We start from the raw sequence: 15,203 nt of genomic DNA, 5'->3' as shown, positions 1-15,203 counted from the left end.
TACGAACGAAAGTGACCAGACAAGTTTACTCATTGTACAAAATAACTCAGGTTTTCGCACACATTCATGCACCAATAATACAGTGCTACACCCACACTGACAGCGAAGATTGTGCGTCTACTGCTGCACTCTTACTGCGATTTGGAGAATTATTGGTAGTCGCGCCTTCCTGTGTTAAACTAGTGGCATAGAGCAGGCAGTATAAGAGAATCGAGACGGCGGTGACGTAGAGAATTCCGTTTAGTGGCTTTGGCTTAGTGAACGTACCTCTGTTCCTGTGCCTTCGTTGTCTGTCATTTCTAAACGCAGTTCTTTTCCGGCAAGCGCCATAACAGAGACCATGCCTGTATGTATGTTGTGATTGTGTTTGTATTTAGTGCGCGAGATTTATTTTATTTAATACAGAAATATTCATTTTGATAGTAGCTAATATAGAGTAGTATTTGATATATATTCACTATATACTTCCAGCTTGTGTGATAGAATAAGGTGTAATATCTGTTCATCACATGGTGTCCACATGTTCTATTCATGCTAAGATCTGGGGGAGGACAGCCGTCCTGAATTTTGTAACATTAAGCTCTCTTTTCCGTACGAAGCATTCGAGAGACAGCATTCTGATCTTATGCATCTGGATTTGATCATTGTGCGAATGCTGAGTGTCATTTCTCGCTTGGTTAACTGTTGCGTTGGCCAAGCATGCCATGTCAGAAATTTTGGTTGATAGCTACTGTATGTCTGCGTTAAATTAAATTCTTTGTATAGGTAGTTACAATTCTTAAGTGTATACAGTAGTGGACGTTTTGCGGGGTGGTAAAAGTTCTTTCTATATTCGGCGCTGTTGTGCAATGCCTTTTATTTTTTGCCAATGTTGTGCAATTTGTTTGAATTTAACAGAGCAGGTTCGGTCAAATATTCGGTTATGGGAAAAGATGGTAGGGATTCGAATAATTTATCAAAGGAAATGTTCGGTAAATTTCTAAGTAATTGGAAATTGTTTAAGAAAAGACTAGGTAAACGACCGATAGGAAATTGCCACCTGGACGACTGCCCTAACTGGCGGTCAGTGGTGATTGATCGTATTTATTTCGTTCGTATTCCCTGGTCAAAGAAGTATTATTAACTTTGTATTTTCGAGTGTGACAGCAGACTTTAAGTGGAAAATGTTCCTAACATGTTTCGTGGTTTAGAACTGTGTATATACTGAGCTCGATAGCTGCAGTCGCTTAAGTGCGGCCAGTATCCAGTATTCGGGAGATAGTAGGTTCGAACCCCACTGTCGGCAGCCCTGAAAATGGTTTTCCGTGGTTTCCCATTTTCACACCAGGCAAATGCTGGGACTGTATCTTAAGGCCACGGCCGCTTCCTTCCCACTCCCAGCCCTTTCCTATCCCATCGTGTATATTAAGTTTGTGTCTAAGCCCCATTTTTATTTAGATATCAATATTTGCAAGTCTGTTGCCTCGTCTTGTGCTTTGTTCATTTCTCCTCATGAAGAGACTGTTGAACCTGTTTTGACAGATATCAGCTCATATCTCTGGCTGGTGCTGATGCTCTCTTCCTAGAAAGATTTGTAAATATAGTGGAAACATTTTTTTCTAAGGTTTACTGTAAGAATTAACCAACTTTGTGGTCTGTTAGATGCACCAGCATAATTTTCATTAAGTAGTCATTAGGCTGTTTGCAAAGGTAAATCACTTTAATTTTGTGCTCATTTCCAAATAAGGATTAGCACTGTCAAATAAGTGATAGGACTGTGCTACAATTTTAGCCATTGTTATTGTAAGCATTGCATCTTCTTGCCACTCTATTCACAAATAAAGTTGTAATCTTGTTCATTACCTTTTACATATCTTGTGATGAAATCAGTGGATAGTTAGCTTAATGAAATATGAATGTTATCTCTAAATTCTTGTAGAGGGGAGTTCATTGTAATCCCACCACACTACCCCAAAAAGAAACTTTGATCAACATAGAGAAAGCTTACGCCGATACAGCTCTAGGATGGGGGCTTCAGAGAGTATAGGTGGAGGCTCGGCGCTGGGTGATGACCTTGTATTATTGAAGTGTCGAGAGGAAGGTTCTTGGTTCACGAGCATGCCAATAGAGCGTTGTTAGGTGCTTGTATTCTTGAGTAAACGGTCTCCTTAAAATCGTGGGGAAGGAATGGATTACAGACAAGCGTAAACAAGTTATCAGATTCTGATATGCCTGCTCACAACCTTTTTTTTTAAAAAAAGAAAAATGCTATTTGTTCAGGGCGTCGACAGCCCCTACTTGCACCATGTGATATGAACCTGTGAGTAATTAGAATGGAGGAAGTGTAGTTTTGAATGTGAGGAAAGAAACGTTAAGGATGATACAAACACCCAGTCCCCAGGCCAGGGATATTAATCGTTTACAATTTAAAAACCCTGACCCACCTGGGAATCAAACCCGGTGCTGCCGGGTGACAGGTGGACACGTTGCCCCCTTCACTATGGGCCCGGCTTAGTTCACTTTGTTTTAATACTGAAAAGAATACTTCACATATAAAGGTAGCTATAATTTATTGAATAATCCTTTGACCCTTCCTGGACTAAGTGGACTTGTGACAGATTGAAGCCAATGTCAATGAGTAGTGTGTGCATACTGTCTTCTCTATAGTCAGAACAGTCTGTCTTGCTTGCACCAACTCCTTCCCCTACAAAACACACACACACACACACCCCCTCCATTGACAACTATTTCACAGTGCATACACGTGTGTGTGTGTATATACCCGTTATTTGCACACTGAAGTTTTGTAGGTGCTGCTAGCTAAAGATGTTGCACTTTATGACAAGGGCTCTAGCATGAAACTCGTTACGCCTACTTGTGTAGATATACAAGTTACTGTCACGAACAATGTGGACCAACGGCAGACATGAAAAAGATTTAAGTCTTTCAGAAGGATTTTTGCTAAACACCGCTGACATGTTGGACCAAGACTTCAACAAATGAAGGAACATGGCACACTTGGCCAACACAACAGTTTTCGCAAGTGAGAAACGATACTTGGCGTCCACATGATCATATCCAGATGCATAAGATGAAAAAGTTGTCTCTTGAAAGATTCATTTCAAAAAGAATGCTTAATGTTGCAACATTCAGGAGGGTTGTACCCTCCTGCCCCCAGATCTTAGCATGAATGAACATTGTGAGATGAAAAGTGAAAAAATGTTGTGCTTTTTATTTTCATCGTGTATCTTGTAGCTGCAATATTTTGACACTTATGTATAGTACGAGCGTGTTGGCTTCATGGTTAAATGGTTAGTGTGCTGGCCTGTGGTCCAAGGGGTTGTGACTGACTTCGGGATTTTAACCTTTCCTTAGGGAATTCTGACTGTCCGGGGACTGGTTCTGTGCACCGTCATCGTTAGAATTCATCATAGGTAGGGCCACATTTTTATAGATGCACAAGTCGCCTATCGGGCGCCAACTTGAAAGACCTGCACCAGGAGCCTCTGGAGGCCGCACACTATTATTATTATTATTATTATTATGAATTTACATAAAAGAAAAATGTCCAAATACAGTATGCATATTTTATTATTGTGCTTTCACCATATTTTTTAAGTTGCCTTCATTTATCGTTCTGGCAGAGCCCTAGTGTACTCACTTCGCTCGCTGTACACGGAAGCTCGGCGGCAGGTGATGCTCTTTTGTTTTTAGTTCACGGGATTGCCAATATGAGCATCTTTGTGATCTGCGAATTGTCACCAGCTGTTACGGAAATGTCCAACGAAATGTGACTATACATTACAACCACTAAATTAACTTTTCCTCCCCTTGTGGGCAGTATGTGCTGCGGCAATAGTAAAGAGCCTGACACAAAATCAACTTCATGGTCCGTATCGCTCTTTAACAGATTCACAACTATACTCCGTACGGCTCTACTTCTAAATTGACGTTTTAGCAGATTTTGGTCCTGTCTGGTGGTTATGCGCTGAAGCATAGACATCCAACCAATCACAAGCTGCCATTCATATTGATTTATATCGGCAGAGCACCATCTCGAAACCTAGTTGCCAACTCTAATATTTGCATTTGCCACGTGGTTAACCTATCTCGCTCAGCGTGTATGGTATTCGGTATGATTCGCGATCTTTTGCATTTTCCTTCAATATTTAGTGTGTTTTTCATATTGTAGGAGGGTTCCAGTGACTCAGATCAGTAGTGTGTTCCCTTTGTAGGCCATATCCTCCTTTCTGTGCCAGCCGTTAGCCATTAGTGATGTGTTATTTCCTCATTCTTTTTTATTGTTCATAATATATTCTCTTTTAGTGCCAGCTATTGTTGGAAAGTGTAGTTCTTGAGAATTTGTTTTCAATCCATATTCATTCGTTTTTCTGAGTACTGTATTACAATTTAAAAGGGCTGTTTACCGCAGTCATATTGCATCAACTGTTCTTGAAGGTGTAGTGTGCTGGGAACAGAGGGAAGGCGATGCTCATTTGTTTTAGGAAACTTCAATTTAGAAGTAAGGCCATGGGGAGTATAAGTAATTTATTTTTCACCTTGTTGATACATTAGTTACTTAAGGCAACTTATTTGTTAAAAGTGGTATGTGTTTAGTATATTATTAACATCTTCAGCCACATAACACTGGTTAGATGAAAAATTCATATATTGACAAAGTATCAATGCTTTGGAACCAAACAGAAAAATAATGCGCACAGAGAATGTTACTGGACTTGGACGACAATAGGTTGAACCTTATAAATAACTCATCTCTGTGATCTCAGTTCAATACGGAAACAACAATGAAATTCATATCTTCGACAAATGTGCCGTAGATCATATAATCAATTTTTATTAAGTTAAAAAATGTTTACCTACAGTTTCGAAAATTCATGCAAAGTTAGAGAAAGACTTTCTCTCAAAGTTCAAAGGATCCAGTATTACTGTCGAGCGAATCCTTTGATCATTAGGATATCACTGGAAAAAAATTTTTTTTAACACCAACAAGCGCATCCTAATGGAAAAACATGACATAAAATACAAAAGATTTGTTTCATCATTATCATTTTCCCATTTCCAGCTGACACTGGGTGGGACCAAATATAATTACTCTCAAATAGCTTAGTAAGATAATAGTGGAAACTCTCCTCACTTAGCACGCAGAGCAGCGGCGACAGCACGTAGTGCTGCCATCTAGCGGCTCGCAGGGAACACTAACATAACGCGCCATTCAAACACTACACATTTCGACTTCCAACTCAACGAAATACTGATTTTAAGACGTTTGCGTCGTTCTTGTAACATAATATAGGGAAGGAAAAAGGTGGATGTTGATCTGAATGAACCAGTGATAAGAATAAAACAAATGTATTATCAAATTAAAACATTAGATCGTCATGTTATGACTAGGGCCTACAGTCTTCAAGAGCAAATCACACATGCAATATCTTTTTAAACTTGATATTTTTACAGGCAATATTTTTCACTGTTGAATCATAGGTTATATTCACATGTGCCTTTATAAGGACTTTGAAATACTTGTCAGTCAGTAATTTTTCACAGCTGTTACATAAGCCTACACTACATTCATTCAATGACAAAAACCTGTCATTTAATTTTCTTCTAATCTCATCTTTGCTTTCTAACAAAAACTGAAAAGAAACTATCTTCAAATGTTCTTGATATTTTAGCATCTAACTTTCCCCCACAAATATTCGGAAACATAATTTTAGAATTGTCATACTTTTTCATTTCTTTTCCCATGCTATCATCATCATCATCTGTTTACCCTCCAGGTTCGGTTTTTCCCTCGGACTCAGCGAGGGAACCCACCTCTACCGCCTCAAGGGCAGTGTCCTGGAGCTTTAGACTCGTGGTCGGGGGATACAACTGGGGAGTATGACCAGTACCTCGCCCAGGCGGCCTCACCTGCTATGGTGGACAGGGGCCTTGTAGGGGGATGGGAAGATTGGAAGGGATAGGCAAGGATGAGGGAAGGAAGGAGGTGAAGTGGGAAACCACGGAAAACCACTTCGAGGATGGCTGAGGTGGGAATCGAACCCACCTCTACTCAGTTGACCTCCCGAGGCTGAGTGGACCCCGTTCCAGCCCTCGTACCACTTTTCAAATTTCATGGCAGAGCCGGGAATCGAATCCGGACCTCCGGGGGTGGCAGCTAATCACGCTAACCACTACACCACAGAGGCGGATATCATTATCATAATGATGAAAATACATCCCTACACTCAGCATGGAGAAATTTGCTACATGCCCAGCCCATGACATAATTGTCTGCATTTTTCCTGTATTATATCATAGTCATAATCAGTTACCGGTACCTGATCACTTAACTCACACTGTCGAGTGACATTAGCATCAAACTTGCACTTCATCACATCATTATGAGTTAGTAGAAAGTCTGCAACATCAGATTCACAATTGCTGTCATCAGAAGCACAGATCAATTGATTTATCATAACACTCCTTATGGCACTGCGAAATTTTGTTGCATCTGGAGTTACATTGTTACCTCCTCTTGCTCTGATGATGGAAAAAATGTTTTCAATGCAGTTCTGTGTGAGCCTCCTTGTTAGCAAATAATGAAAACCATAATCACTATATAATTCAGACCACAATAGTTTCAGTGCAGAAATATTGTCTATCCAACCCTGAATACAGAGAGGGTTGCCTTTGCGGTTATTCAAAACTTTGAGTTGTTTTAGACAATCACAAATTTCATCCAGCTTTTTCATATGCCCTGAGTCATTGTTTAAGGGTCTCCTGTACTCTTTGGGGCTACTGAGACTTCAAGAATTAAAAATATCAGACAAAATATCACACATTTCTATAAACTCTGCAGTGTTTGCAGCACTTGATTGCAAAGAATTGAATGACACATGAACTAGCATTCCAGAAGCTACAGAATGGCTGAGGACCCTGCTGGCTAAACATACCCTCATACCTTTAATCTAAATCAGTCCTTCTGCTCTTCACCCACTGAGTACACCTAAAAATCGATTACATTCATAGGTTTAATCATAACAATATTTTAAAGAAAGTATGTTCTCATAAATAGAAAAAAATACCGGCACGTAAACATTAACAGGTAGGCCTATACTCACAGCACTTTGTTGTTAGGAAATCTCTAAAACGGCTTGCAATCACTTTCTTCTGTAATGAAAACACCCATGCATAGCACAAATAACTCCTTTTCCTGCCATTTCCAAAATCGTGATACATAACAGGCACAAAACTATCTGAAGTACAAATAATTCACTTCTGGCGTACACAGCTGACAGCAGTAGCAAGAGTAGTTAGCCTCTCGAACCGCTAGATGGCACGCAGAAGCGGTGTCGCCAGTTTCTCGCTGGAGTTTCCACTATTATCATATTAAGCTATTTGTTACTCTCCACTTTGTTCTGTTGTTCCACCATCTTTCCTCCGACACTGTTCCAATCTGTTTTGTTTTCTAATGCTGCTCTTCACAGCATTCTTGCTCTTCCTCGTCCTCTCTTCCCTGTCATCCGTCCTTCCATTTCAATCTGTTTTGCTCCAGTTTGTCCTTTAATTACTGTACCCCCGGTTCTTTTTGATATCTTCATTTCTTTCTCCGTTTCTCCTCGTTTTGCTGCTTGTAGTTTGTTCTCATCCCTCTGTCATTGTCCAAGTTTCTGCTGCATATGTCATAGGAACATAATAAGCTTTATACATAACTTCTTTAGCCTTCATTGGTATATTCTTGTTCCATACTAGTCCTCTCACCTGTTGATAGAAAGCACTCCCCAGTTGTATTCTCTTAATTTCCAGATCTATCCCATCTTCAGACAGTACACTTCCCAAGTACAGGGTCTTTATGCTTGGCAAGGACTTTCTCGCTGAGCCTTGGCCACCAGTGACCGATAAGTTGCCGGCTACTGCGCCTGCGTATGTACAGCAGAATACGATGCTCAAAATCATCATACATTTTACTCACCATGTTTACAGTTTATGCTCAATCATTATCTTCCATTTTACTCACCATTTTTACAGTTTATACTGAAAATGTTCACCATGCACTGTTAAACTAATCGGCATCTCCTAATAAAGTTTTCGGTTACTCTGCCAAGTTCTTCAGCACTGATAGATGCAATTGCAGCTCTTATATTGTCTAAGTTTATCTAGTGTGTGAGGGTTGTTCCAATAAACTACTTTTTTTAACATTCCCCATGAATAAAAATCAGATGCCATTAAATCTGGGCTACGAGGGAGCCACAGATTTTTACTTATGATCTTCGTAGCAAACACAGCGTAATTCAGCAATTGATGCCCCAGCCGTATGAGCCGTGGTTGAATCCTGCTGAAAATATGCCAAAAAACGTTCTGCGTATATCAGTTCATCAAAGAATTGGTCAAGGATTTCATCTCTATAATGCACATTGTTTATTGTGCCCTCATAAAATATCGGCCCTATAATTCTGTGCCCATTCAAAGCGACCCAGACCCCGATTTTCTAGTCGTAAAGCGGTTGCTCAAACACTATTTCTGGTTTTGTTGCACTGTAGTATGTTATTTTGTGAGCTTACATGGCCATGCAAATGGAAATTATCCTTATCTGAAAAAAAAATGAACTTTGGTTCAGTTTCACCTGAGTCTGAGTCTACCTTTCCTATAACCCAATTGCAAAAATTCACTCTTAACAGGATTTAGCGGTTGTAATTGTTGCACTGCGCTGATCTTGTATGGTTTCAGTTTTAATAATTCTGTTGCCTTCCAGGCAAAAGCATGAGATACCTCAGTTTCCTGCGCCAAACGCTTAAGTGATTTTTGTGGTGTGTGTGTTCCAATCTTTTGCCAATGTCATCTAATTTAGCTTCAGTAAGGAGATAATAACCTTTACGTCAATTTGTATTGTTTACTGAACCTGTACGTTTGAATCTCCTGGCCAATTGTTTTATTGTCAGATTGATAGGAATGGGTTTCCCTGGAAATTTCACTCGAAACATTTGTCTTGTCCTAGCGCACGATTTTCTGCACTTAATGTAAGTATTGTGCAGATATACATGTTCACGTAACTAATAATAATTCACATACATTAGAGCACTGTACTCAATCACAATAAAACACTGTACAATGATATAGATGTTGATTCCCATAGGGAATCTGAAACATTTGTTCCGAATGAGTAAATTTATAATACCAATATAAATGGTCCGTTATTGGACATTATAAATTTTCCAGAGGGAATCAAAATCTATATCATCTGATGGCCAAGCAGGCATCAATTTTTGATAATGAGACAAAGTCTCTCTAGTGCACTGGCACTGCCGGTGGCTACAATTAGCCTATGCAGTGGCCTCCATGGTATGCATTAGCCAGCGTCTTGGTAGGTGTGCTAGGTACCAACTGATGAGCCCAGCCTAGCACACGAGGGCGAAACGCTGGCAACCAGGAATGAGTTAGCTGGAAAATTTATAATGTCCATTAACGGACCATTTATATTGGTATTATTTAAAACACTGTACAATACGACATACAGTACGCAGTAGCTTGATTGAACACCTACCCTCTTAGAGCTCAGCTCTCAGGAAGTGCCGCAAACTGCGCGCGCCGCAGTATGCAGTAGCTTCATTGAACGCCCTACTATCTTGGAGATCAGCTCTCAGGAAGTGCTGGAAACTGCGCGCGGTAGCGGCCTGTCATCGGTGGCTGAGGTTTAGCGAGAAATTCCTGCCAAGCATAAATAAAGAACCTGTATTTGAAGTGTTTTAACTATTTCCAATCTTACTTTGATAATTCCTTTCCTTCTTTCTCACCTCTACTCATCACCACTGTTTCACTCTTCTCCACATTTATCTTCAATCCCCATTTTTCAATATTTTTATTTATTGTATGTAACTGTTCTTGTACCTCCTTCATCCCACCCCTAATCACCACATAATCTGCTATCATCTTCCTACTGTATTCTTTCATTGCTACGTTCATGATGTCATCCATCTCCATTAAGAACAGTAAGGGTGGCAGCACACTTCCTTGTTTTAGTCCATTTTCAATTCTAAACCATTCTGATGCCCCGGCTGTAGTCTTCACACTACTGTAGCAATCTACAAAAGATTTGTTTATTTGAAAAAATTGCCCAGTATCGGGCAGAGGATAGACTTATACCATCTTACCATTAACAAGTCCTTATACAGTGGTTTAACACTTGTATAGTTATATAGTGAATAAACCCTTTGTAAGCGTTGTATATTTTTCTTACTAATAAACTGGGAGGACCGCAAAGCCCGAACAATCCCTTCAAAGAGACCTGAACGACGGACTGACTGAAGTGATCCTATGTGGTCATAAAAGAAGAAACGTGGTGTACGCATTGTATTACTATACAGCGCGTATACACTCTTTCCAAGTCTTAGGATTTTCTTCCTGCAATTCACCGACTTATTTCGCACGTTCACTGCCTTTGATTGCTTCTGCTGGTTAAGAGCAAAGCAAAGTCGCGCAGTAGCTCGGCATATCGAAAAGGCAGTGGCAACACAAAGTGAGACAGCTGGAAATTGGCTTATATTGATATCAACATTTCTTCAGCTTGCGTGTGGAATGAACGCCGTGAAAGAAATGGAAAAGCTAAAGAAAAGATCAAAAACTCATAACTGGGATAGAATGGAAAACGCAATCAATTGTAATTGAATTGACGAGTTGAAAAGGGTACACATTCCTAAATCCTTCCTTTCCAGGAGAAAGGAAAAACTGTTTTGTAGCTAAAAGAAAGGTTTTATCAAAAAAGTTTCTATTAGGCAACATCATATATCAGCGTATTCAACTACAAAGTATGGAAATCGTATAACGTACAGTTTTCAAATTATACTTTTTTTTGAGGAATAAGTCCCTTTTTATACTCAAATTTGAGAAAGATCTTTTTAGAGGCAGATAATGTATAATAAACTCAATTTCAAAAGTCTATTAAGCAGTAACACATTAACATACCTAACAGCTTTCACGGTTTATCCATAAAATTGACGGGAATTGCAGCATTTTACGGTTTTGCGGATGGACAGTGTCATTTTACAACTTTACGGACAAAAATTTGAAACGTTAACATTCGATAATCACTCCACTTCCGTACAGTCAATTTTTTGCATGGGTCGAGGGCAAGTCCACGATAGTCGATAACTCATTGATATGATTTGTATTTTTAACCGTGTGATGTTTGTGTCGTTATTGGAATTGAATTTAAAGCTCGGGTAACAGTTCTTCCATGTGAACTGTAGACAGGCTCTACTCCGTAAATCCTTTGTTATGCTCTGGTCGCTTGTTGTGATTTAACCTATATTCTTTGACCCCATGAGTGTTCGTTGTTTACGAAATGGGCGTTCCTTGACTGTTATGGTCTTTTAAGGTTATGCCATATTTTAATGAAGTGTTCGAGTTTTTGTGTTATAACTTTGTGCTTTGAAGTTTCCTGTATTCGTTGGACTAATTACATTCGTTCCAGCGACTGGGTATAGCGCTCTTGGCGAAGCCTATTAAATTATAAAGAAGAATAAGTATTATATTCGTTCCACATGTATGTTTTTACCTTGTGCATATTTTTTGTTCACGAGGTTGGCATGTTCATTCAATGGTTTAAGACTTTGTGTGCTTTGACATGTTTTATTGAAGTGTTTGACTGCCTTGACTGTTTAAGTTATAATTTAATGTGATGTTCAGTGATCCAGGTTCCTTCGAATGTTTTGGTGGATATCTAGACATTTGTTCTCAGACATTTTCATGCACTGTATTCCTATTGTAGATTATCATGAATAACTCCACCAAGAAACAGTACTTGATTCAAAATCAAAGAAGTGATGAGTTAGTTATTGACATTCAGACTTGAACATAGCGAGTGATCACCAGGATACAGATAAATCCCTTTTCTTTTTTTCAGTTAGAAACTACTTTAGTACTGCCTGTGACTACATCATGAATAAGTTTCCACTCAAAGCTAATGTGTTAAAGCATACTCAAGTTGCTAGGTTAGACAAAATTGAAGATAGGCAGTTTTCTTCCATTCGTTTGTCTTGGAAAAGTTTCCTATCATACTATGCAAGGAAGAGAATGAAACTACAGATGAGGTGGTGAATGAGCTTCGGAGGTAGTTCACAGCTCTTCAGGAAAATGACACTTTGGTTGCAAATCAAGATGCTGCAAGCGATTCCAGTAGGGCACAAATATCAAGAATTCGTGGAGCCAATGGACTCCTCAGATATTGTAATAATATTCGAGACATACTCCTCAAGTATAACCGAATTTCTAGAGTAATGCTCTCTATTCTCACCATAGCAATGCAGAATGTGAACGTATTTTGAGCCTTGTGAAGAAAAATAGAACAGAGTTCAGATCCAAGAGTTCTGGTCCCTCTTTAAAGTCAAACTAGCATGTGATTTGCAGTGTGCATTATATTATTTCTTGCCTGCGTTACGTTAAACAAGTTTTATTGTGTAAAGCCTTTTTCAGTTATCGCATATCTGCTTAATTTATCACGGAAGTCCTGGTATGTATACTCCTAACTAATATTCACCACGCCTGCTGCTGTTTAACATCGATTTCTTCTTGATTGTTACGTTCATCTACAAATCATTGGCCTATGATATAAGTAGATATAGATATAGTATCCTGTTTAAAGCATGAATTATTGCATTTGGTAACCCAGAAGCATTATTATTTTCGTCAAGCCGGGGTATGTTGAGAATCGTTAATTTTTTTTTTGTTGCGTGTGAGTTTTACTGATTAGCCCTTTCCAAAAGTTGGCAGGTATGCATTATTACAAAAAAAATATGCCCAGCCATCATTTCTTTTATAGTTATTCATTGTCATTCCATCTCTTTAATGTGTTTTACTTTACAAAGATGTCTAGCCTCTATAACCTCTGAATGGTGTATGTCCTCTGTTTAAAATATTGTGAAGATCATCGTTATCATCCATTCTTTCAATGTGTGTTAAATGGATAAGTTGAATATTTCACCACGTTTATATTACTGCATACATTAAATACCTTGAATATAAACTGCTCACTCGTTTCTTTTTTTTTGCTACTCGCTGCTATATAAAGCTTATACAAGGGTCCTGGTCTGTATAAGCAATTCAGTGAATAACTATAACATATGTATACACAGGAGGCTTATACACGGTTTATTAGTAACAAATTTCACATAAACGGTGGATAAAACTTGTATAAAAGTTATACACCGTTTATTAGTAAGATGGATAGTGTATCCGATGAAACCTATATACATACGTTTCATGTGTCCAGCAAAGGCTGGTCTGATAATTCAATATCTGGTATATTAGAGCCTATGTCGAAAGGAAAAAGACTTGGTTGTATATGCCGGCGGAGAAATGTGTTTTATCGAGAACTGTCTGCTAATCTGGAAGTCGGGCAGCAAGAGTGGTAACTACCATGATGGCATGTATAGTGACAATTTGTTTAAGTGGTTGAAAAGTATGCTTATTATCTTCCCCCTCGCAGTGTTTTTGCGATTGATAACGCGTTGTATCACAACAAGGAAGTATATCGTGCTCCAACCTCCAGCTCATGGAAAGTGACGAAGTGAATAGGAACATTCCACACCGTGAGACAATGTACAGACACAAGCTTTATGAGCTTATCAAATTGCACAAGCTTGCACACAAAACCTACGTCCTAGATGAACTCTTGGAACAGTGCGGACACTCAGTCCTTTTGACTGCCCTCATATCACCCCGAATTAAACATTATTGAAATGTGGGCAGAAGTGAAGAACCGAGTAGTTTTTCAAGTCACCTTCACTGTTGACGACTTACAGATACTTGCTAGACAGATATTCGAGTCAGTATTGCTCTAGACTGGAAGCGTAAATGTGAACCCACAAAGAAGGTGGAGAAAGACTTCATTAGGGATGAGGAACCTCTTGAAGATAGTCCTTTGAGATCCAGCTGGGAACCGACGACACGTCATCTGGTGAGGACGACAGAAGTGATGACGGAAGACTCGGTGGAATTGAAGAGCTGTAGAGGACATTATAGAAAAAGTCATGCTCCTTTTGTGAATATAGTGTCATTTAAGTTATCTTTGTATACATACATTGTTGCCTTTTACTCAGCATATGTAGAGCCTTTATGATGTTTCTTTTTATGAATTATATTTTGTTTCTTTACCTGAGCACCATTATATCATATGTCATGGAATAACACTTCAAACTTCAGCCACCTCATTGAAAAACCATATATGGTAGCAATAAGTATATACAATGATATCAGTGAACTCACTAGATTGTCTACATCCACAGCCGTGACTTTGTTCTACGCCAAGGTGCTCCCAGTACTAAAGACCATAGAAAACTTTAAGGCTAGGTTCGTTAAAAGGATTCTAGGAATCTCCAAGATGTCGCGTTCAAGACTGGCATACGAGCTAGCCAAAGAAAAATTTCTAATAGAAGATTTGGGAATCAGACTGCCACTCCCATCCACACAGCAGGAACAGGAATTGCTCCTAACCAGGTGAAGGAAAAGGGCAGAGGTTGACCTAGACTTCTCAATAGACCCAGTGTTGGATCAAAGTTGGACAGGACCAAGCAACGACCTGAGAAGCGTCTTGAACAGACTAGTGGTACATGGATTTCACCAACTAAGTGTGCGCCGAGGTTTTCACGGCCCGTCTGCACAGTGTGTGTTGTGTAATAAACAATGTGAACTGTACCATTTCAACAAATGTACAATGAGAACAAATCATTACTGGAATATTGTAAATCATAACTTTTTGTATACCATAATGGCCATTCGGCTGCAATATATTCTTATTATATGTCATATTGTTAAGTTACATTATTTTAAAGAGAGCAACAAAATCTTGGCATTAAAGAGCTAGGGACAGACTATCATATAGTCTTCTAACCCTGCTTTCTCGCCTAATAGCAAAAGTAGAGTCACTCAGGGTAATTATGAGACAGATAAAAAAAAAAGGGTGGGGAAATGAGACACTCAAATTTTTCTGCTCTGATTAATGATCTCAACACTTTGCATGAATGAGGTTATATATTAGTCTTATATCCATTATGATAAAATAATTGAAAAGTCTACGAACTATATATCTACCAGTAGACAAGGTTTTCCTGAGTGGTGTTTTTTCTAAGCAAAAAAATTTCATGTATTGCACTTTGTATTTTGTTACTGTGACTCAATCCAAAAATCCAGGGAAGTGTTTGTGGTTTTATTTCATAGTATAAGGGAGA

The 15,203-nt window shown here is 39.0% G+C and overlaps 1 protein-coding gene across 1 annotated transcript in view; it reads left to right on the top strand.

Moving 5' to 3' along the window:
- The first annotated feature begins 288 nt into the window (after positions 1-288).
- Positions 289-15,203, top strand: part of RpS27 (ribosomal protein S27) — a 76,664-nt gene continuing 61,749 nt past the window's right edge. Inside the window, exon 1 of the mRNA XM_067137702.1 lies at positions 289-346. Within this exon, the coding sequence (XP_066993803.1) occupies positions 341-346 (6 nt within the window). The 5' untranslated portion in view covers positions 289-340. The remainder of the gene's footprint in view (positions 347-15,203) is intronic.

The sequence above is a fragment of the Anabrus simplex genome, chromosome 1 (genome assembly GCF_040414725.1).
Source record: "Anabrus simplex isolate iqAnaSimp1 chromosome 1, ASM4041472v1, whole genome shotgun sequence".
In the NCBI taxonomy this organism is placed as follows: Eukaryota; Metazoa; Arthropoda; class Insecta; order Orthoptera; family Tettigoniidae; genus Anabrus; species Anabrus simplex.
Note: the sequence above shows the minus strand (reverse complement) of the source record. Positions and strands in the feature narration are given on the sequence as shown.